Here is a 24179-nt window from a genome sequence, read left to right on the forward strand (position 1 = left end):
ACACAACACACAAGAGTAAAAACACATTACCTTTCCCACAGTCAAGGAATCAAGTATATCTTACAGGGAAAACAGAAAAGTATTTCAGAAATCCTCAATATACTTCTCTCTTTTCAACAAAAATAGCCTAGTAAATGCATATCTTAGTAAGTTTCATCAAACAGAAAGCTATCAGTGACTCTTCAACTAGAGCCACTGTTGGAAGTAACTGCAAGGTTCCACTTAGACAATCCACATTTGGTCAAAACGTTTTGTTGCTCAAAAGGGAGCAATTCATGGAATAAGTTTCTTTTTGTCTCTTACTAAATAACAGTGACTTTTTGACAGCAAAAGCCAGATATCTAATCACAAACTTTGCATTGATGTATGCCAGCTTTTAAGGGGCCTTATACCTTAACTTTTACAGTACTATCACCAGAATGACTTACGCATTAAAAAAAGAAAATAATCCTTATAATTTTCAAACCCATGAAGATAATTAGGACACAAAACCAACATTAAAACATCCGGTTTATTTTCAGAATAAAACACACGTTTTGAAGTTGGGAACAATGACCGTTTGTGTGCTTGTTGATGCGTTCATAAGGGTTTTATACCACATACATCTTATTATCTTGCACTGATGTGAGTGAATCTCTAATTACCACGGCAACCCCTTGGTCTCGGGACTCCAGCTGTCTTGCTCTGTGCTGCGATAAGAATACAACCTGGGTGTTAATGGAGCAGGGAGCTTGGAGTTGTACCGGAGCGGAGCTAACACACAATGCACACGTATCTGGTGGAAGTTCTGGGTGAGAGGGCTGTAAAAAAATAGTTGTTGGACCTAAATTGAGGCTATCTTCTATAAAAACACGTAGATGCTCTGCACAAGCTCAAATGTAATCAACAGACGAAGTATGCATATGATTGTCCAAAGAGACTGGCAAGAACAGAAATCCTCACTGCTTAAAATAATCATCAAGGGATCTTTTCACAAACACAGAACGTGAAGGAAATGCATTTCCATCTGGAAACTGTGTGTCTGGGAGGGAAAGTCGAAAAGATAAAAAGTCTTTTGGGTGTTCATCTGGAAACAATCCCATAGTTTGTGTAAAAAAAGTAACCACCCAGTATTCTGTGTTTCCCAGTATCGAGGAGACAATGGCAGGTGCCTGACAGAGCCTCTAAACACAAGCCTCAGAAGAAGGGATCAAGAGTCCTGTGTTCCATCAGTTTAATATCCCCAACATCAGCCTCAGCCAAGCAGACAGCACTCTTCTGCCAAGAAAAACATATGGGATTCAGCTGAAGGGCTCCAGTTTTTCAAAAACAGTCTCTTTCAGTCTAAACTTCTTAAGGAGGTCGGTATGAACGTGCTTTCGTTTAAAAAAAAAAAAAGTTGAGGTACTGCAACGTTGAAAAAGAGGTCTGAATTCAGCCAGGACACTGCCACCTTTCACCCTAGGTGTTGTTCAAAGGTGTGTTTGCTTTCTAAAATGTGAGCAAACCTTCGTCATCATTACCTGCCATTTTCATCCGCTGGGCTTTAAAGTATCTTTAGGGGGAAAAAATACACACATTGACTTCTTGTGATTTGCAGCGGGGGAGTTGAGAATCTTAAATCCCTCGGAGTAGAATTAGAAGCTATTTTTTAGAATGCTGTGATAAACAAAAATCAGCAAAATATGAAGACGTGTCCTTAGGAAAAATTAACATAAACACTCTTATTCACATCTTTTCTTGCATGTCTGTGTTTAACGTTCAACATCAGATTAAGAAGATTTGTGGACTTAAATTTATCCTTAAAAAACTTTAAGGATAAATAGCTCGAAAGTTGACGGACTGTAAAAGGAAAAGAGGGAGAGTTTTTTTGCTCACAGTTTAAGGTAGAGAGGGGTAAAACATACAGAAACAATATAAGAGTTTATTTCAGCTCTGCCTTTTTGTGTTACTTCGCCAAACAGAGCAAACATTTGCAGACAGCTTTGAGGAGGCGGTGAGTAGTCCAAACTAGACTTTAAATAAAACCATGCTCGATGAAAGGCTCTCAATGTCTGTCTGTAACGACAACAGAAAATGTGGGCTCCTCTTAAGTTTATATAGGTCATGATTAAAAATGTTTAAACACATAAATATAAATAAAAAGCAGCACACACTGAGCTGAACCCTCGGCTGCTGGAGAGAAATAGCTTGGCTGTGCATATCTTTTACCCCTCCTGCACCTCAAACCATATACCCAAACAGCTCTGGGGTCAAGCCTCTGCAACAAGCCTTGGCTGAGTCAACAAGGAACATTAAGAACTATTAGTGAATAAAACTCTTGTGCCCCACTGCAGTTTATTGCAAAGAGGAACTGGCTGACTTTCTTTTTCTAATCAAATAGGATATTTTCTTAGCTTTTTTTTCTCCTTCAGATATGAGGTTGTGAATGTCCATAATACACTTTTATGTCTCTGAGGCCAAGAGTTTATCACTGAACACACATAGCCAAAAGCAAAAAAAATTGCTTTCCTTATTACTGTTGCTCATTTTCTCACCCTGCAATGTCTGTGTAGTAAATGTTTCCTCTTAGGCGACACTTGTGGCGGACATATAAGATGAACGCACGTTCAATATGTCATTATAATAGAGCACAACAGTGACTGCCCACTTTTTCTGCGGCTCTGGTTCCGGAAGTAAATTTTCCCGTTCAAATCCTCCATTGGCATTTCACAAAATCCTTAAGTCAAGCCTGGAACCAAGACAACCAGCTACCCTTATTCTCATGCCTATAGTACGTGATTTGGCACAAAAATGGCATTGAAAAACAGAGAAAAAGTATGTCACAAGGTAGACATTATATGAATTTGTGTCTTCTACAGGATCATATACCATCGTTTCACACATAATTCTACATTGGATAGTTATGACATTATGGCTAATAATCAAATCGGCTATGGAGAAAATTAATGGTATTTTCACTTCCGGAACCACACTGTTGAACCTTACACATGGCTGTGTTGAATATTCCATTCTGATTGGTAAATTACAACATTCTACAATAAATGTTTTCTGTAGACTCGATGGATCCAGTTCTAAATTCAGACAATGGAGACTAATTGTAAATAGATCCATCTGTCGGAAAAAGTCTGGTAAAATTTGTTGCATTGTCTTTTTACTGCACAGGAATCAATAAAAAAGCAGGCAAAAAAGCAAAAAAGGCTTAAAGAAAAGACAGACATATGCAAGATTTAAGAAGGTAAATGAAGTTATCACAGTCACTTCTCCCTAACATTGGTCTGCATGTTAGTGTTGTTTTCTTTTCAGGATCTCTAGTGTGAGTGTGGAGCACACGGTGTGTTTTGGTTCCCCCCTCCTCTCTTGGGTTCTGTCACTTGAACTCTCTGCACACCTGCCCTGGATCTGCAATCAACACACCTGCCTGCCATCAAGCACTCACCACCTCCAACAAGTACCCTGCACGGACAGTCAGTCCTTGAAAGATTGTTGTGCCATATATAGTTTGTTTATGTGCCAACATTCAGCTCTAGTTCAGTCTTTTGCCTGCCTGATTGCCTCCCACCTTCCTTCCAAATAACTTCCTCACTCCCACACCCAAGACACCTACCAGTTATCCCTTCACTACTCCCCTGTCGGCTCTTTTAAAGTACACTTGTTGTGACACCTTTACCTTTTGTGATAGAAGTAAAAGCCAAACCAAATATGGTAGACGACAGAGTTTAAAGACAGGTGAATAGCAAAGAAAAAATGCAATAGTTATGGGCCGATATTCAAATCAGTTGTCAGAGTGATTTATGATGTTCCATTAAACATATCCCAACCCACCATCAGTGGAAATAGATCTTTAATGTGGTTTATAACAGCTAAAAAGACTGAATGTAAGAGGGCTACTGGGAAGCAGTTCCAGCAGGTACAGTCTAAGCAGAAAAAATAATATTGTTTTTAAACCAATAAAGCCTTAAAGTCATTTTTTTTTGTAAATGTAGGGATTTCTCCAGTACTAACATGGGGCTTCTGCATCACATTCAAAACAACCTGCTCTTTTTACATCTGATTATCTGATTTCTGTGCCATAGCCCTATATTTCCTGTGAGTGCTTCTCAGGGCATAAAACATTGAACATAACTCTCGTCTTTATATTTCAAGTATACATTCTGCATGTGTTATTAAAGAAGTTGCCAAAATAACTACCGACTATGACAGTGTTACCTTTTGTTGGCTCTTCTAAGTGTGTGGGCTGAAGTTTGGTCATTTCTCGTGCCTTGCAAGACACATCAACCTTTTTTTAAAGCCTGGCTTATTCCAATGAAGAGTCTTTTTCATTGTCATGAATGTTGACTCACAAGGCAAGCAGAGAAATAAATTGGATCACATATTTGTAATAGTATGAAACAAGTTGCAGCTTTTTGTTTGGATCGACTCAAAAAGGGCTCATTTCACTTAGGAGTTCCCAGTGAATTGCAGCAACATTTTTAAATTCTACTGGGATCTTGAGGGTAAAAATGTCCTCAAACAGGCAATCTTTTACTCTGGAAGGATACACTAACTGATGCATTACCCATCAGGCCCGCAGACTGTTTACTCTTGCGAGTCTCACACGCCGCAGACACAGCAGTACCTCACCCTGTTGGCTGGCAAAGTCGATTATGTAACATGACACACATTAAGAGGTGGCCAAGTTTCACAGAGCCGGCAGCGAGGTAAAGGTTAATAACAACAGTCAGACCTGAGGTGGACCCAAAAAATGCATACTGAATGACCACGAAAGTTCAGTATACTGAAACTCCCTACTGAAAAGTACGTACTGCCTACTGAACTGTGACAATTCGGAAAGGGCCATGGTGTCGGTTTTGTTCTCGGGTCAGATATGCCTCTGTCTGTCTGTCTGTATATAGCACTGGATTGTGGCATGTCTGCTGAGAAGAAAAATCTTTTTCAAGCACCGCAGGGTAAGCAAAGGTTTTGTCCCAGCTGTCCGGCATCATGGAAACAAATGAGCGAGGCTTCAGCATCACTTCATGTTTGCTTTAAGGTATTTCCAGACAGCTTACAGTTTGTTTGTCGAGATGAAACAAAAGCTGGTAGATGGTGGAACAGAGATGCACTTTAAGCTGCAGCTGAGAGTGCACAGAAGTCTGATCTTATTTTCTCTGCTCACATGTGACCCAGATCTGATTTTCGGTAATCAGCAGAAATTGAAAAAACCTGTCAGCAGCTCTGAGCCACATCGGGGCATGCGTCGCAAAATCATTCAGAAGTCTATCCTTAGGATCAAAAATTGTGAACTGTCCTGCCATGCAACAACAATAAGGATGGAGGCCGTTTTCAACTTATATATGTCCCTATTCCAATTTGAGTTTATTAATATACCACCTCTAAGCATCTGATCTGGTGCTTAGAGTATATTTTCTTCATAATCAGCTGTGGCATGAGTGTTGAAAATCCATTGTCATGCCTAAATGTCGCTGTATAGCCAATCACTCCTCCATTGTTTGACTCCTGAAACAGCTTTGAGAGAGTGTAGCTTGAATCACAGCTTTCCGATAACCGTTTCCTGTGCCATAATCCCTCATGTATGGTTTGATATTCATTACTGAGTTATTTTTAGAAATGTTAACCTTGTCAGATTACAGAATCAGAATTTGGGATTCTAACTTGGTCAATGAAATAGGTCTACCTCCCCAATAATCACACCGTTGCACAGTAAATCCTTTACCCGCTGTGGATGAGAAAAAGCATGGAAAGTCATGGTATGATGAAGTAAAACATCTCTTAGCTGACATTGTGTTAGTGAAGTTGTAATAAACGAGTGTACAAACAGAAACACTCAATGAATGATGAATAACAAGAAAACATATCAGATATGTATACAACTGAATGCCTTTAAGTAAACAAAACCTTTGTGCACACATTATTCATCTAAGAAGAATTATTACACAAGCAAAAAAAAGTTTCATGAGATGCTCAGTGAGACTGTGCTAAGGAAGCTTCATTATGCTTAATGCAAATGTCCGCATGCTAATATGCTTATGATTACAAGCTAATGTGCTGTTTGGCATTCATATTTACCATTTCTACCGTCTTAGCTTAGCATGTTAATTTTTTGACATTTGTTAATTAGTGCTAATGTTGAGCATGCAACATGCTCAATACAAAACCAGCTTTCAGAAAACATCTTCCTTTAGCAATTTTACTTTTTGCATTTTCCAGTTTTTGCTTCTCTCAGGACGCTTATATACTCAAAAACAATGCAAGAATTCTGTCAACCATAATAATAATCAACACGTTTTCCATATTAGCATGCTAACTTTCTACAGTTTGCTTTTGTCGGCATGCTAACACATTCACAATGACAACATATAGATGTTTAAGAAACATTCATCTTAGCCTTTGCTCATAAGTACCATATCACACGTTTGGATAACAGAAAATATCTAAGTAGCCTCAGCTGGTATTTAATCAAAACAAAATGTTGCATATGTTCACAACTCAAGGGATCACAAGTGTTATTCATGCTGAGGTAGACATGACTGTGGCCCAAAAGAAAAACACAGAGACCAAAGACATCAAGATTCTGTTATAGCCATTTCTAGACTACCAGTGTTTGGTGACAACAATGCTGTTAGTTATTGCTGGTGTCTGAGGTGCTGTGTCCCAGATGACATTAAAATAGGGATAGGGTTACATTATAGGTTAGAACCAGACCTTCATCAATTGAACTTCTAAACTCAAGCTCACTGGTGGTTGAACATATTATATACCTCTTAAGATGAAGAATTTAAACGTTGATGTTTTGGGGGGCATTGGGCTTTCTCTGTTACTAACTTTAAATCCTTTATAGAAGCAGATCATTAATATATCCTCCTCTTCATCCTCTCTGCTGCTCTGCATAGCTGGACAAAAAACAGACACAGAGACTATGAGTCCTCAAGTCCGAAAATACATGAGAAGCTTTCCCCTTTTTGCCTTTCAGGGTAACAACTCCACAATAAAATATCTGCAGAATGTGAACCCTCAACTCTGTGACAAGGCAACCCTGTGAGCCCATGAGTATACACGTGGGAGGGCTGGACATGAACTTGGAGGAGGAGGAGGAGGAGGAGGATGGGAATGATAAAGTATACATCTATGTCTCAACATTAGTCACATTCCTTCAATATTTGCGCTCATACTTATTTCAATGAGTCATGTGATGTATGTTTCATGCACATGAAAAAGAAACAAGCTTCATACAAACAGTTCTACTCAGAGTCCCTCCTCTTGACTGTTTACGATGGACCTACTGTACTTGTAAAACCACTGTCCTGTCACAAAAAAAAAACTCCATACATACCAGGTGTGTTTCGGAGAACTAACACTGTCATTATATCCCATAAACAGAAGCCAGTGCTTTCATGGAACCATTATTTCCCAACCCGGCAGAAGTTTTATAGACAGTCCACGCTTTAAAGACTTTGGACTAATACAAGCTTGTTCAACTGTTCCTTGATCGTTACATGCCATAGTTGTTACAATACCTGTAGAGAAAATGCCTCGGATGCAGCCTAAAATGTGATATCAAGGTTTGGCCATATTCAAAACTTCCTAACCTCCTACTATGATTAATCATTCATCAGCACTACTAAAAATACATAAGTGCCTTCTTCTCCAAAATAGTCAAGGAGCTGAAAGAGAAGAAGAATTGACTTCTGAGTATTTGGTGAAGATAGGGTAAAGGCATCAGTGTAGCCTGCTGAGAGTGTAACATTAGCCAAAGCTAGCAAAAAATGAGCAATCAGTGTTTTCCAAGCACAAATAATAAGGGTTCAGTTTTCATGCAATGTTTAAATGAACTGGCTTCCAGGTAAATGATCACATGACCACAGCAAACAAGAAACAGTGCAGTGCTTACATGACTAGAAGCAATCCTCTTACTGCTAAAGCAATCTGGTGGTTCATGTGGGTAATCATTATCAAGGATTTTATGTACAAATTCTTCTACAAACAGTGTTTCTGCATTTCATAAAGTCTTACAAACAGGTGTCTTGGATTACAAAGAACCAAAAAACAAGTCTTGCCCATGGTTGTTCACTTGTTCTCACCAGATTTAGTTTGATCGTCAGACTTACCGGTAAGTGCTTGAGTTTTTATATGAATATCAATTTAACATCACCGTTTAAACTTTGTAGTATCACATACTTAGGGCAGTATATTTCAAGAGTGCAGGTTTGGCCTAGAGCTAGAACACTAGCCCATAAAGGGCAAAGTCTTCTCTACATTTGCCCACCAGTTTGACCCTGTCCCTCGGCACTGTGATGCAACTGCTTTATAAGAATTCCAACATTTTTACAAGATACAAAGAAATTACAGATTTGTAACAAAGGTCCCATCGTTATTTGGACTAATGAACTTTTAAGAAAGTGCTAGTGCTGACAGACACCGCTTTGAACCATATTGGAATCTTCCCAATGTTTACTGCCAGATTTTTTTTTTTCTACTGCAAATGTTAGCCTAAACGAGGAAGAAGCAGAGATCAGCGATGATATGCTCCATCTACTTTCATCAGGAAACCCCCTCTCCCTGTTTTTATTTTGACATGCTTGCAGTATGAAGGCTGTCTCCCACACAGGCCAGCACAGATCACCCTCACCACACCCCCACACTGCTACTGCTGCTGCTGAGGCAGAGGAAGTATCTGCCTCATAAGCATTTAGCAGCCAGCCCGCCTGCTTGCCTACTCCAGTAAAGATTTCCAGACTGCAGCCTGGCTATAATTAGGAAACAGTAAAACACACACCTAGTGAGGGCTCGGGCTACCACTTCAGATCAAAGAGCACTGGCCCTCAAAGACAGGCTTTTTCATCAGCAACAACTGCTTTGGTGAGTGTTTGATGTGGAGCTCTGCATCCCTATGCTTTGCATAATGCTGCAAACAATGTAAGGAGAAAAGGTTATCGTGTTTTTTAAAAAAAAGGACAATATTCTAGTTTGTAGAGTATATTTCAAAGTGGAGGTTAGTCATATTGATTTCCATAACTGATTTTCCAAATCAAACGCATTCTTTGAAAGGCAGAAATAAATCGAAAGATATCGATCTTATTTTAACTTTGTGTCTTTAAACACTGAAGTCTTCTTTTACTTTCCATTAGAGATGAGTCCTGTTCATTTTAGTTTACAGTAAATAAAGGTTTTATGATGCTGATCCTTTGAGCTTGCCTCCAGAAAAAGTTTGAAAAAATTGGGAGAAAGCATAACTGAGTTGCTGACTATGTTCCCATGAGTGGGTTTAAAGGTTCCAAAAGCAGTATTAACTTTATCCTGCTTTAACTCTCCTCAGTGGTATATAATAACACGACTTCCATGAAGTCACATCCTTCTGAATCAGTTGTTTTTAAAACTAGATGTATTATATTTTGTGTTGTCAATCAGTGAACGGTACATATCTGAGAGTTTCCAATAATGGTTGTTAAATCAGATCTTATCTCTTTTTTATCAGAAATGACTGAATCCAAAACAACACCGACATCTAGGCATGCTCCCGATGAGTCGGCAGATGGTGTCCTTGAAGATATTCCCCCAGGTCTGGATCAGGGCATTAGTGAGCTCCTGGGCATGCTGTGCTTGATGCGGTGCTCAGGTGGATTTAGGTAATTTGAACAAGAAGGCAAGTCAATGGCAACAATGCCTTCATCATCCAGGAACTGCCTACACACTCTGGTCACATGAGGCTGGGTATTGTCCTGCACTGGAGCCCACTGCACCAACATGAGGTCTGACAATCACTACCAGCAGTCAGAGTACTGTTGGCTATGACGTGAAATTCTGTGAGACCCACAAGAATATGCCTCCCCAGACCATCACTTACCCACCACCAAATCCGTAGTGCTGGATTATGTTACAGGCAGCTTAAATATCACCACAAAAACGGGCCGCCAATGGCAGGCCAGCCAATTCTGGTGTTCCCTGGAAAATGGCAACCAGTTTGCACTGTGCTTGGCTCTGTGTACATGTACCACTAAAGGACATCTGGCCCTTATGCAAACAGTTAGAAAGGGGCACGCAGGTAGCATACTGAAGGTAATTTTGTAAGGCTCAGGTAGTGGTCCTCCTGTTCCTTCTCCAACAAAGGAGCAGATACCAGTCCTGCTGCTGGGTTGATGCCAGACCAGTAGTGACAACAAGGACACTAGTAGAACACAAAACTAGAAAATAATCAAAGAGCAAAATTGTCCTTGGCCACTACACGCAAATCCATTCCCCTTTTAGGTTGTCTTGATTTTGCCTTTTCAGTGCGCCTGTTGTGGCTTTCATTAGCAGCAAAGCAGGTGAAATTGATTTTTCAGTGTATGTCCACAAATATACAAATTCATGTTGGTTCCTGTTGTAACAGATTGTAGCACTTTTAAGTATATATAGTCTTCTTGTGATATTGGCTGTAGAAAATAATTCCAAACATAAAAGTGACAAGAAAAGTTGTAAAAAAAAATTGCTGCTACCGTTTTATATTGACAAATTATGTTATTTAGGATGATTTTGATGCTGATTAGAACTCTCAGGAACAGCTGTCGATGTTGTGCTTTGTCTCTGTGCGCTGCCTGTGAGCACCTGTGTGTCTGAACAAACCTAAAGCTGTTTGTTTGCATTTACTGACGTTGATTCCTCCTCTCTAGAGCCATGCTTTGTGTTTGTTCTTACTCTCTGATGTACGTCGCTTTGAATAAAAGCGTCTAAGTGAATTGTAGAATTGTAGAACAATATATCCATAAATAGCTGTTTCCTCTTGCAACAGAGCTTTACATTTTCACAGAAATAGGCATTCCATTGTGATGAGTCTTCGTAGAAACTACTCCCTAAGAGGATAAATATAAAATTTGATTCTGAAAAGTGAAGTGCCAGAAACCATTAACACCCGTGAATGAAAAAACAATAGAATGATTCATTTTTGTCTGACATCATACAGTGTTATAGGTAGCTGCAGTCTTTTCAAATCAGCTGTCCACTGAGCAGGGCGACCGACCTTTGATGGCTACTGGCATCTTCAAAGTGACATCCTGCCTAAACAGTCTTCACAAAGCCAAACGTTTACATCCTGTGTGGCCCCCTCTCGGCCCTCAATCCCCAACAAGGTTCAGCTATTAATGTCTTAGAGAGATTGAACCTGCCCAAGTGATGAACTGCTTCCTCCTGCTCCTATCAAAGGAAACGGCCGAATCTTGCAGAGCTCAGAAGAGACTCAAAAGGTCACAGCGGCATTATCTGTGTTTGGGACATGTCCTTGACGTGTCTATTGTAATATTTTTAGACATTGTATTAAGAAGTTCACACAGAGAGGCTACAGTTCGTTCAATACAGAAAAATGGAGTGGTTGAAGTCTGTCAGTTCCCCTCTGTGGATTTGACATTCAATTAATCAACATTATAAATCATTAAAAGCAGCTTTTCAAAAAGGTTAAGAATCAGAAACAAAACTTTGTTGTCTGTTGAAATAATAGGTATAATGATATATATTTTTAAACTGAAATTATTGAGACATTAGCAGTCAAGCTCAAGAATTTGCTAAATGAAAATAACAAGAGATTACGTGTGTTCTGCATCTCACAATTCTTGCAATAAATTACAAAAATAACATTATGGTTTTTGGGCTGTTGTGTGTTGCTCTAATGCCAGTGGAGAGAGGCCGATGGTGTGCATGGCTGTCCCTTCCAGTGACAATGGGGGCTCTCTAGCACCGTTAAAGTTTGGGAACCCTTGTATTAACTGAAAAACCGAGCAGCATCCAACTCCAACAGCAAAAAAAAATATATATATATATATATATATATATTATGCCAAAAATAGCGCACATCATTAAATACCACAACATAAAATGTCATGATTTATATTTGTTTCAGTAACAGTATTCAATACTAGATTGTGAATCCGGTTGTTGAGTCAAATACTGTGTATGTTCACTCCTTTTTGGAGGGGTGGCCACAGGGGGGACCAAGCTCGGTGTTACAGGGGCACTGGCCCCTGTTGGCCCCTGCCCATGACAAGTTGGACTGTACGATAATATTACCAAGAGTTCTCTGCTTCTAAATTGGTTCAGTTGGTACAGTGTGATCTCAACACTTCATAATACCGTTTTATGTGAGCAATGACAAATTAACTCCATTAGGTTTCACTGCGCTAAACAACCCATAATCCGGAGTTGGTTTTATTTTTTTCTTGCAGAATCTGATCATATCTGGACATTTTTTATATACTTCATGCCAGGTCAAATACTGAGTCCGTATTTGCCTCATATAGTATAATGTGCCCCAATATATCTTATATTGCATACACATCAAGTATTTTTATTTTTTTATTTAACCAGATAAAAAACCCATTGAGATCAGGATCTCTTTCACAAGGGTGACCTGGCCAAGAGTGCAGCAGCACACGTCATAAAAAGCATTACATGATAAAGAGACAGTTTACAAACAATAAGTTAGGAGAGAACAACGATTTACAATGTGCAAATTGATTTACAAATAAAGTGCAGAATCTTGATCACGGATTACAAATCAGAAACACAGGCACTGTCCAATTGTCTTGCGTATTTTATCTTTTAAGATTGAGCCAAAGGCTTCAAGCGAAATCCGCCAAGTATAATATCCAAATATGTCCTCATGTCATGTATTGAAATATATCGACTCAGTATTGGGTCCAAATCTGGATCATATCTGGACATTTTTGATATGCTTCATGCCAGGTCAAATACTGAGTCTGTATTTGCCTCATGTAGTATAATGTGCCCAGATATAGGCCTATGTTGCATACACATCAAATATAATATCCAAATATGTCCTCATATCATATATAGTCAAAGATAGAATTAATAAGATGAATGTAATATAGTACAGTATTTATATATTCCTTTTCAAATTTATTGTTGAGGTTGGACATTTTTTTATTTCTTGATGTAATAACCAAAGGCAGTCTGATATGTACTTTTTAACCAACATTTTGAAAAGCACCTCAGAGAAAGCTCAAATTAGCTTAAAGAGGCAAGCACCTTAAGTTGAGAGCTTTTCTGTAAAAAAAAAAACATTCTAACGTATCTTTTGAAATTCTCATCATTGTTACTGTAATTCACCAAGCCATGAGAATGTGATTTCCTGCATTGTTAGAAAGATAGATTATTGCCTGCCTTGGAAAAATTGCTGCATGTCGTTTGTCTGACATCATATGAGGGTTGGCTTCAGTTTCATTCTTATCCCTAAACACAACACGTCAACTTTCTTCTTGAGAATCAACATGTTTAAATTTCCAAGAAGTCAGCCAGTATTTCATGTAACTCTCCTCCCACGACCTCATGATATTTAGGCTGGTAAATATAACACACACACTGCAGGTTTACTTGCCTGTAGCTTTATCAAAACCTCACACTCCCACACCTGCCTGTGAGACTCTCTCTATACATGTGCTTCCTTGTTACACATGCTGTGATGTAGCGAGAATAAGGTGAACCCCTGCAGAGCACATTTCATTTCCCTCTGAGAATCAACTCCTGAGGACACACACACACAACACGCACATACACATATTCCTTAGAAAGTGTGGACTGTTAGGGTTTTGTATTCATGCTTCACAATGATTGAAGTCCATTAGACTCTTTTACTATCATCACATCCATGTGTCACTCTTTTAAGAGGTCCTGAAGGGACGGCTTTAGCAAGTGCTGCCTTTGATTTGTAGCCTTTGAATATTCTACACTTGGTGTTGCAGAATATAAACCTTTACAAAATTCCTCGGTAGACAGTAATTCCAAAAAGATTCAATGGCAATGCCAAACATGGTACAATAAATTGTATCTGGTGACTATGAGATAAAAGCCATAGGGTACATTTTACTTCATGTATTTATAATGACAAAAAAAAAACCCTAAGCAACTAAACAATTTATTTATCCCAATAACAAGTATTACACTAATGAAGCCGATGTCATCATGCTATAGGCTAAACCTCCACGGTCTTCCATCCATTACAGGTCAGTTAGTAGTCATATGGCATTTTGAGGTTCTACTAAGATAACCTGGTGCTTTAAGCTTAACACTAACATGTTCATAATGACAATGCTGGCATGCTGATATTTTGTAGGTTACAAAATATCACAATTTTCAGCATCTCAGTAGTTGAACATGCCTAGATTTTCCAATCGATTTTCCAAACGACACAATGCACCCCTTATGCTTACAGTGTATTACCTAAACACTAACATCTGCAAGCTAACATGCTTATAATGACAATGGTAATGTAGATATTTGGAAAATATTCAAAATGTTCACTATCTGGGGCGCTGGTGGCGCAGTGGTTGGTGCGCGCGCCATGTGTGGAGGCTGTGGACTTACGGGCGGGCGGCCCGGGTTCGAGTCCCACCTGTGGCTCCTTTCCCGCATGTCTTTCCCTACTCTCTCTCTCCCTGATTTCTGACTCTATCCACTGCCCTGTCTCTCCAATAAAGGCACAAAATTGTTCACTATCTTAGTTTCTAAAGCACGCTTTTATTGGTTAAGCTTTTCCAATCTGGGCCCACTGAAGACAACAGCCTCGGTACTTGGGGCTAGCAAACTAACCATTCGGGCACCGGCACTGTGAATATCTTTTGTGAATTGCTTTTTGGGCTTTTTGTGCCATTAATGGAGAGCTAGGACAGAGTTGGAAATCAGGGAGAGAGAGTGGGGAAAGACATGCGGGAAAGGAGCCACAGGTGGGACTCGAACCCGGGCCGCCCGCCCGTAAGTCCACAGCCTCTTAAAAGAGTGACACATGGATGTGATGATAGTAAAAGAGTCTAATGGACTTCAATCATTGTGAAGCATGAATACAAAACCCTAACAGTCTGCACTTTCTAAGGAATATGTGTATGTGCGTGTTGTGTGTGTGTCCTCAGGAGTTGAATCTCAGAGGGAAGTGAAATGTGCTCTGCAGGGGTTCACCTTATTCTTGCTACATCACAGCATGTGTAACAAGGAAGCACATGTATAGAGAGAGTCTATCTCTAGAGTCTATCTAGAGTCGGGAAAGAAGCCACAGGTTGGTTGTTCATGCATTTCAGCAGGGACAGGTTGTAAAAAGCAGTACACCTTGCTCCTCCAAGGGAATAAAGCCCACATGAGCAGAGTTTTGTCAAAAGAAAATATGAAGTATCACTAGTACAATCATTTCAACATTTTAATTCTTCTTAATACCTCTCAGGAATCCAAAATAACAGAGCATCCTGTCCTTTTGAGTGTGTTTTTTTAATGCAGAGATGTTCCCTTTGCCTACTTTAAAAGATTTTGGCTCAGGTCATTCCCCAATTACTGCTCAAGTGTTTTATGAGGGGTGATGGGGAGGATAGGACTGCAGACTATTGTGGAGCAAAAAAGGAACTTGTGTTTTACGTTGGGAAGAAGTTGGGGGAGAATCCGTTGGGTCTGAGGGTGCAATGGATGGCCGCTCACCCGTGACAAACTTCTGTACAAAGAGCTACTATACTGCCTGCCCGATTGAAGAACATCTCTAAGAACAATGTGCAGTAAAAATGCCAAGTGTTGACGTAAAGAAAGGCTGAACTCAGGAGTTACAGACATCTTAAATCCATTAGCGTCAGTTGATAAGGTCATGGCACTTTGGTGGAGAAAGGACAGAGTTTAAGGGGTAAGGAAAGGAAGGAGTTTTATGGCAGAGGACTTACCAGTCCGTCACAGTTGTTAATGGCAACCGCGGCCCCGGGAACGTCTGTGATGTCACCGATAAAGGTACAGTCTGTCTTTAGCAGCTCACGGCGCAGTATCCTCTCAGCCCCGGTGGCGGATTCTGTCTGGTTGGCGCCTGTACTTGAATCATTCCAACTATAAATGCTGTTGTTCCCGAAGCCCTGGACCTCATCATGCCACTCCACCATTGCACCAGGGGCCACCAGTCGATTGTTTGGGCGCAGACGGAGGTGGAACTCCTTTCCAAAGGCAGTGATATTGAAGAAAAGTTTCTGTTCATTGTTAGCAGAGGAAATTACCTCCCTCTTGACACGTTGCTTGTGAGTGGCCGAGAGAAGGTGTGACAGGTAGTGTCCGTGGGAGTCAGTACTGAAAGGAGTGACAAGGCCGTATTCCTTCAGTCGGCTCTTCAGTTGGCCTGTTGAACAAATCAGCAGATAAAACAAAAAATTATAGCCCATTACTTCATGTTGGTTCAATGGATATGTTTTGAGAAATATCAACACAAAAATCATCCCACATCCAGAGTAAGTTTCTGTATATAATTTGTTAACTCCCACAGTTTAAAACCCAGTGATTTTTACACAACAACACTGCCAATAAGCAAAGATAAGCAAATAATACTCATGCTTTAAGCAACGGTCTCCTCCTCTAAAAAAAATATAACAACAGACCAGGCAAGTAGATCCAGTAAAAAAGCTGAATAAGGCCAGTGTCATATTAAAAAATAGTGTCTCCATTGCTCTTCAGCAGGCTCTAAATGACAGGGGGGCTGCAAGCTGAGCAACAAATTATTCATTTCCTCTCCAAAGCAAATGGACTGGAAAATGAAAAACACAGTCAAAACACAGAAACAGATTTAGTGTTTCTATGTGGGCTTTGGGGGCTGTGAGTCCTACTTATGCCACCCTTGGTTCACAAGAACACTAAAATCCTTCTTAAATTATATAGTTTACAACAGTAGGAAAGTAGTGGGGCCTGGAAATGTGTTAATACCTGGGAATGCTCTGAGAAACCAGGCATGTAAAACATAAGCCTCATGTAGGCTGATATACTGGGGGAGTATAGGACCTTCTTTTTTGGAGGTTTAATATGCTGTGATGTGGTGGCCCAGCTGGAGAAATAACTTGTGAAATGTCACCAATACTGTATTTACTATCATATATATTTAAACTACTTATCTTGAGGTCTCAGATAAATACTTCATTCCTACATAGAGCCGTTTTCCATATTCAAAAAACATCAGCGCAAACCTTTGATTAATTCTTTAAATTAATCAAAATGACATGTTAACCTTAAAAAGTGTCCAGTAGGCTACCAACAAATTAAAGGGTTTTACCTTGAAATGCCATAAACCCTAGTCCAAATAATATGATGTGTAAATACAGCAAGAACTGCCCCTGACTGAGCTTACAATAATAGTTTAGGTTAATTGGTCAGTCAGATTTTGGTGGAGGGGACATGCCATCCCATCTACAATGTTACAATTTGCTTAGCAGATGCTTTTATCCAAGGTGATGTACATCAGAGAGTAAGTACAACACTGAGGCAGCGGGAGCAATGTGGGGCTCAAGGACACATTGGACATGTTGCCCAGCTGGGGATTGAACCCTCAACCTTTTGGTTGCAAGGTGACAACTCTACCAACTGAGCCACAGCCGCCCATCTGCTACAAACACTTCTGCCTCTAATTACGTTAAATACACAATTTAGCTCAAAAAACGGAATGCATGGAGGTTAACCAGTATAATCTTGACCAGATGCTTAATTTCCCGTCATGCCCTTGGTTATTGGCTAATTTGTGGTCACCTCAATCATGCCAGGAAATGTGTGGGCCTTGAAACACAATGTTTTAAAAAGACATTTCCACTCAGGCTTTGTTGTCATTTTCAAATGTGCCCGATGGCAGATCCATTCAAAATTTTCTCTTTGGTCTTAAAAAAATGCTACATGAATCCTGAAACCTTGCAATTATCTTGTAGGATTTGACTACAAGCGATTCAAACAGGTGTCAGTGGTGAAACTCAAATTACATGCCTGAGGAAATGACATGCTTTGGAAATCATAGAGCTACTATGCACACTCTGAATAAATATGATTTAGAAACAAAAAAACATGCATTCTCAGTGCTTTTGAGGAAAAAACATACAGATAAAATACAGCAAATTTTATGATAATAGTTATAGTTTAACTTGAAATGAAAATCGGTTCGATCATACTGCCCTTGTAAAGTTTTCACAGATATGAAAGCATAAAGGATATTTTTCATCATTATCCCTAAAAGAAGATAAGTGCCTTCAGATCACTTTGGCCGTGAACATGCAAAAGACCAAAGGTTTTTGTACCTCAAAGTATTCTCATAGTAGGCCCATATAAATCCAGTTAACTTGACTCTTACTGGAAACAGGATTTAGAGTTAGATGTTTCACACTGATACGGAAAGACTATGTTGAAACATGTCTAAGGCTGATGTAACTTTTAAGAAACTGTTACATATTTCCCAGAAGACATGTCAAAACCATTATAGATAAAAAGCTACAGAAGACGTGGGACGAAGAAGACTTAAGACAGCTCTTTTGGCATTTACTCTGCTTAAATCTAAAGAGGCCCAGGTCTTATCTCAAGACTGATTACCAGCACCAAGAAAAAGGAAAAAGAAAAGATTTCTTTAAATTGATTTTCTTTTGATCTTTTCCAAAGCCCAATAATAAGTTGTAGCCAATGTTTCAGCAACATTAACTATTTCTGAAAACAACCAGCAACAAAAGTATGAGTTTAGAAAAGACCATCCTGCCTCCGTTACTTATTTTTAGATTATCAATTTACCTAGCCCTCTTTTATACTATTCATTTTGGGAATTTTTTGTCCATAGATGATAGGCAACACATTGAGATTAGTTCATTTTCTCTTCATATAAAACTTGTTGGTGTGGTTGGATTCTGACATTTCTGTGCAAGATTCCAATTGAAAAAAAAACAGGCTTTAAGTATTAACAAGGAATTTTTTTCAATCTTTTTTTCATGGACAATGATTATCTTAACCTTTTCCTACTTCATTCATGTCAAGGGATTGTTAAATTCAAGCTAACATAATCTGAACCTTATAGCTGCTGCTTCACTTCAGTGTTCAATAGGAAAGCACAAAGGTTTAGCCACTGTAGTTAGTAGACCAAGCTTTAGAGATGCATCACCCTTACTGTTCCCCACTGTAAAAGTTAATTTCTCTTTGCGCAACATGATATCAGATCACTGTTTATTCATTATTTTTGCCTTGTAATCTTTTTTAAAACAATCAAAGTTTGTTTGGTTACTCTAAAAAAGTCCCTGCTTGGACTCAATGAAGTGAGTCCATCTGAGAACATTCATCTTGACTGATTCATCAACAGCACTTTGTTGGAATTCTTTCTTTACTTTGGGTGTCAAAACACACTAAACCGAAATCTTGAAAAGTTAATTTTAAAGATTTTAAAATCTAATCTTAATGTTTGCCTCATTACAGTCACTGTGCAGATGGGGATTCATCTAATTGGATTGGCAGTGAAAACATGGGCAAACAACTCACAATGTTCACAGCCAATAAATAATGGATTAAATTGCAAACCGTGCATTTTATGACATCCCATTTACCTTTTATTAAACACTGAAAGGAAGCATAGTCAAAAACAAAAAAAAAGGTCATACACTTGAACCTGTTGTACCCAAATGTTCCTACTGTGAAGCTGTTTGGAAAAAAATGATGAAGAACTTGAAATAAAAAAAACATTGTAAGACATTACAACCAATTAAGTGAGAAATGTTGGCCAGCACTCACTATTGAAATGGGATCAGAATTAGTCAATGGAAAATATGGCCTAATAATCATTGACAGTGCCTTTGTGTTTGAGCAAATTAATGAAAATAATATTTTTTGACAGCATGCCATTTAAGGGCACATTTGTCTTGAAAAGACCTTCAAGCTTGAGTTTTAAAAGCCATGTGGGACTCGTACTCCTCTGGGTGTGTGTAATATCTGCTGAACTGGGCTGCAGATATTGAATTGGGGACTGGATTCTATTTATTTTGTGAAAACAAAAAATGCCAGCTATGATAGATCTCTGTGGATTCATAGGTAAATTGACAAGCAAAGTAGGCGAGGTTTACACGGCCACACTGTAACTGCAGGGCTATTCTTAGAAAGATAAAAAATGTCCAAAAATTCTCAAGTGAAAGATTAAATACAGACTACACTTCAGATAATTCTACAAAGGTCACCCACTCTTTGGCCAAACTGATCCAACCTTCACTGTGAACAGTTCCTCATATTTTTCTCTAAGTCTATACAAAATGGTTCTGTCAAAATAAAAAGCTAAATAAGAAAGGCTGGGAGAAAAATGTTCACTCTCTCTATAGACATCAATAGTCACAGGAGTCAACCAAAACTGTACATAATTGACTCGTTCATTCTGAGGAGGAAGAAGAGAGAGGAGGAAATACAGACAGAAGAAAAATGATTGGGGGGGACCAAAATTACTTTACCACAACAACTTAGTCACATGTCTGTACTTCAGCAGCACAATGTCTGAGAAGGTTTGAGATTTATATTGGTCGTTGCTCACAACCTTACCGACACCAATATTTGTCCACGTCATGTAATCAGCATAGATGATTGAAACGTATTTATCTACACACTTTTTTTCGAATGACCACAATAAATCACAAACTTTGTGGAGCAGACGCACTGTTGACTTCATCTTTTTGCTGTCTTCACCTGCAGCACTTTTACAACATGGGGTTTGCATGAGTGATTACTGTTTTGGGAAAGTGCAGTATTCTATTTTCAGTATTTTGAATCCAAAACAGCTCAGACACTTGGAACATTTTCATCAAATATAGGTATTTTAGATTGCTAGAAGGCAATGTAAGAGATAACGTTTCTGAGCACAGACCAGCTTGGACTGGCTAAATAAAGACAGAAATTGTGTATAACTCTACTTCCCTTTTTTCTTTTTTTAAATACACACTTGGGGCATTGCTTGGCCTGGCAGTTAGGTCATGTGCCCCATGTACAGTGCAGAGGTTATGGTCCTTGAAGTGGGCGGCCTGTGTTTGACTCTGACTCTTGGCTCCTTTCCAGCATGTCATTCATCCCTATCTCCTAATCTATCTACTGTTTTGTCTCTAAAATGAAGGCTATGGCTTCCTCCAACAGAACAGATCTGTTCTGTTCTCTATGTATCTATACATATAAAGTAGTTTAACTGCCCTGTGACTAACAGGTTACCTGCAGATTTCCCTGCCTCTAGACCAATATGGGCTAAGCACAGCTCCACTTTCTCCATCCTGGTTTAGCTCAGTTGGTAGAGCAGGCACCCTATATACAGATGCAGTCCTCGATCGCTATAGTTCCACACTCAGTCACATTTGGTCCCCTATACTCTCTCCCCATACTTCCTGTCTCTCTTCGGCTTTTGTACAGAAAGGGCAAAAAGGCATAGAAAGTAATCTGACTTATGATAAAAAAAAATAAAAAATGACTTTAACTTGTGCAAGCAGAAACAGAGTTGAGAGTTTAAAAGAAACTGCACTTAACGGAAGAAAATGCATTTTACAGGCATGATAAGGTTTAATAAGAGTCAAAAGTAGCAGACGACAGGCTCCAAAGGATCGCAAAACATCATTCTTGACCTGACTGGCAGCTGTCACTTACATGTGTGAGGCCTTTAAGGGTGTTCAGAAGATAACCGCAGGTGTAAAAGGATCCTACGTGGACACTGTTGCAGCTCACTTGTTTCTTAACCTCACAATGGATAACAGATGTGCAGGATTCACAAGAGGAATTTTCTTTCCTGTATAACAAAGCCCTTGAAGCTCAAGTAATATACGTGTGTGTGTTTGTGCGTTTGTGTGTATGTTGGGGGACTTGTGTGTGTGTGTGTGTGTGAGTGTGTGTGTGAGTGTGTGTGTGTGTGTAAGGGGTATGCTGAGTTGGTGGGAGGGTGAAATGGGGGTGGGAGGTGTATTACAGAGCTCCTCACACACAGGCTCCCCTCCCACTTTGATCTCAGAGCATGAAGGCTTGAGGTTTTATCAGTATGTGGAGGAAAAACATTTCTACTTTTCTCACAACTTGTATCATCTAGTAGGAAAAAAAAACAAATGAGTACTTACCCTCTCTATCTACTTCATCAGCCTGTTTAGAAGGAGGGGAGAAAAAAGCTCGTTAAATGCGTGTACAAGCCAGGAGGAAATCATAATAGTCTGAGATGTTCAGCAGCAGTTTACAGCAGGCTGAGCTACTTGTAAAAAAAAAAAAAAAAAAAAATTAACAAAAATGCCTTTATTTAAAATCTCTTATGTAACATGCGTGTGCAGTGTCAACACTGATTTCACAGAGGAAGCAGTGTGCACATTTAGGCTACTGGGAGTTTAGTGACGCTTAACCTGTTGCTGTGACGAGAAACGTAACTTTTCCGCTCTAACAGCTGGATTTATCTGCAGATTCACGTGGCTTAATTTTTTAAAGGCTTACAGAAATCGCACATTTTTTGCGTAAAATGAGGAGACTGTGAATCCGTTAGGACACTTACCTTGGCAGCTGAAGTCAACACAAGTAGGAACGCTAGTGACAGGACAGCCATCACGAGTTTTAAAGACATAAAACTTTATCCAAATAAAAAGATTAAAAAAAATGTCAAAATCGAGAAAACTCTACGCAAGCGTGACCCCGGCTCATTCAATTTGTTGTTAAAGTGAATGTGACTTTAGTCAAAAAGAAAACACACTTAAAAGTAGTTTAAAGTTTCATTAAAAGAGGAGTGTGGCGAGTTGCGACACTTTGTCAGTCAGTCTCAATGTTTGTCTGTTGACTGAGTTTGTAGAAAGTTTTAGAGGAGTAAGCAGGACATCCCCTCTGCCGCTGGCCGGACAGAGCTGCAGTGTGGAGCTCGTGCAACCTGGCACTTGGTTCCCCTGGCTATTAAACGCCAAGACCAGCCTCGTGTGACGTCACTCCGCCTTTTCTCCTCCAACTCCTCCAGCCTGAACACATGGAGGGACAGAGGAGGAGGAGGGGGAGGAGGAAGAAGGTCTCCCTCCCTAAATGTATCACAGGACAGAATGAGATGGAGGGCTAAACACTGATGTTAAATATTTAGCAACTTTATATTTACCTAAACCTAATAAACAAACAGTTGTGAAAAGTTACCAAGTACTTCTATATTTAGAGGCTGGGCGTACTTACAGCTCTGCTACCTCACTATTAAAGAGAAAACTGTGTTTTCTACTACACTAGCCTATTATTATTTGATACGTTTTGTTACATTGGTTTATTTTAACAAAATACAATGAAGCTTTTATTATTGGTTCAAATAAACAGTGGATACAATATTTTAAGTTAAATGAAAAATGTGGCTGATACATGAAAGCAAAACTTGTGTTGTACAAATACACCTTATGATTTTGTAGTAATTACAAAAATTGTTGTGCTGGCAGTTTGGAGGTAAATATTATTGCATCTTTACTCCATTCTGCAAAATAAGAACTTTTACTTGAAGTCCAAGTTTGTTTTGATGCAAACATTTTAAGACAGATATATCAGTACAAACATATTTGAGGATCATTACTTTATTGCCAGTATATCTTTTCACCTAAAAAAAAAGTAAGTTTGTGCAGATCTTTATTTATATTGCTCCATTGTGACTTTTATGTGATGCCCAAATAATTAAGAGTTCTACTGGCAAAAAAAATAATATTTTGCCTACCTTTCCTCATCTGAACACACGGTGGGACAGGAGAACCAGAAGAGGCACCCAACTTCTACAGCCCAAACAGAGGAGAAAAAGTCAAGAGAAAAAAAACACTGCAATAATAAGACAATGTCTATACACTACAGATTATAAATAAATCTCGATACAATCAGTAGTCATACTTGTGATTAACATGTATTTTGGAGGAAGTTTCAGTTTTTGCAGAAAGTCATTTCTATTATCAAACATTTCTCTTTTCAGAAACAATCCTCAAACGTAATTTTAGAGCAATGAGTCTAAAAATATTCTGACATCTGAATACATTTTTATATGAACCATTCGAGAGCAGCGCAGTTCTTCTGACTGAAAGGATCCAAAGGGCATGAGCTGCATGTCAAATAAGGTTAGGGGGAACAGCAATCATTTGCAGTAATATGAATTGTAGTGAGCCTCATTACTGTCGTCTTTGCCTCTCAGTCTTCTTCCATGTCAGCGCTCTCTCTGAGGTTTAAATAGCACGACTTTAGATTTTAAAAATGATCCAGTGGTTTGTTTGAATACTAATACAGAATCTCAGCACATGCTAAGGGGACACCTCTGAGCAGATCTGTGAAAGTTTAATGCAACAGCATAAATGTCCCCATGTCAACTCAACAAGCAGGAAAATTGTCCGGGCACACGCTTTCTGAGTAATAGTGTCATTTATAAAATATTGATGGTCTAACATGAACAGGGCGCGTTCTATTCAAATGCCTACAACCTGGAAAGTGGTATTCAA

At 39.2% G+C, this 24179-nt stretch overlaps 1 protein-coding gene across 1 annotated transcript in view; it reads right to left on the reverse strand.

Annotated features, from left to right (window-relative positions):
• The window catches only part of adamts3 (ADAM metallopeptidase with thrombospondin type 1 motif, 3), a 148423-nt gene extending 125731 nt beyond the window's left edge, over positions 1-22692 (reverse strand). The window contains exons 1-3 of the mRNA XM_065947669.1: positions 22244-22692; positions 21825-21846; positions 15657-16096 (exon numbers count right to left, since the gene is read on the reverse strand). Of these exons, the coding sequence (XP_065803741.1) occupies positions 15657-16096; positions 21825-21846; positions 22244-22312 (531 nt within the window). The 5' untranslated portion in view covers positions 22313-22692. The remainder of the gene's footprint in view (positions 1-15656; positions 16097-21824; positions 21847-22243) is intronic.
• Positions 22693-24179: the final 1487 nt, after the last annotated feature.

This window comes from Labrus bergylta, chromosome 2 (assembly GCF_963930695.1).
Source record: "Labrus bergylta chromosome 2, fLabBer1.1, whole genome shotgun sequence".
Lineage (NCBI taxonomy): Eukaryota > Metazoa > Chordata > Actinopteri > Labriformes > Labridae > Labrus > Labrus bergylta.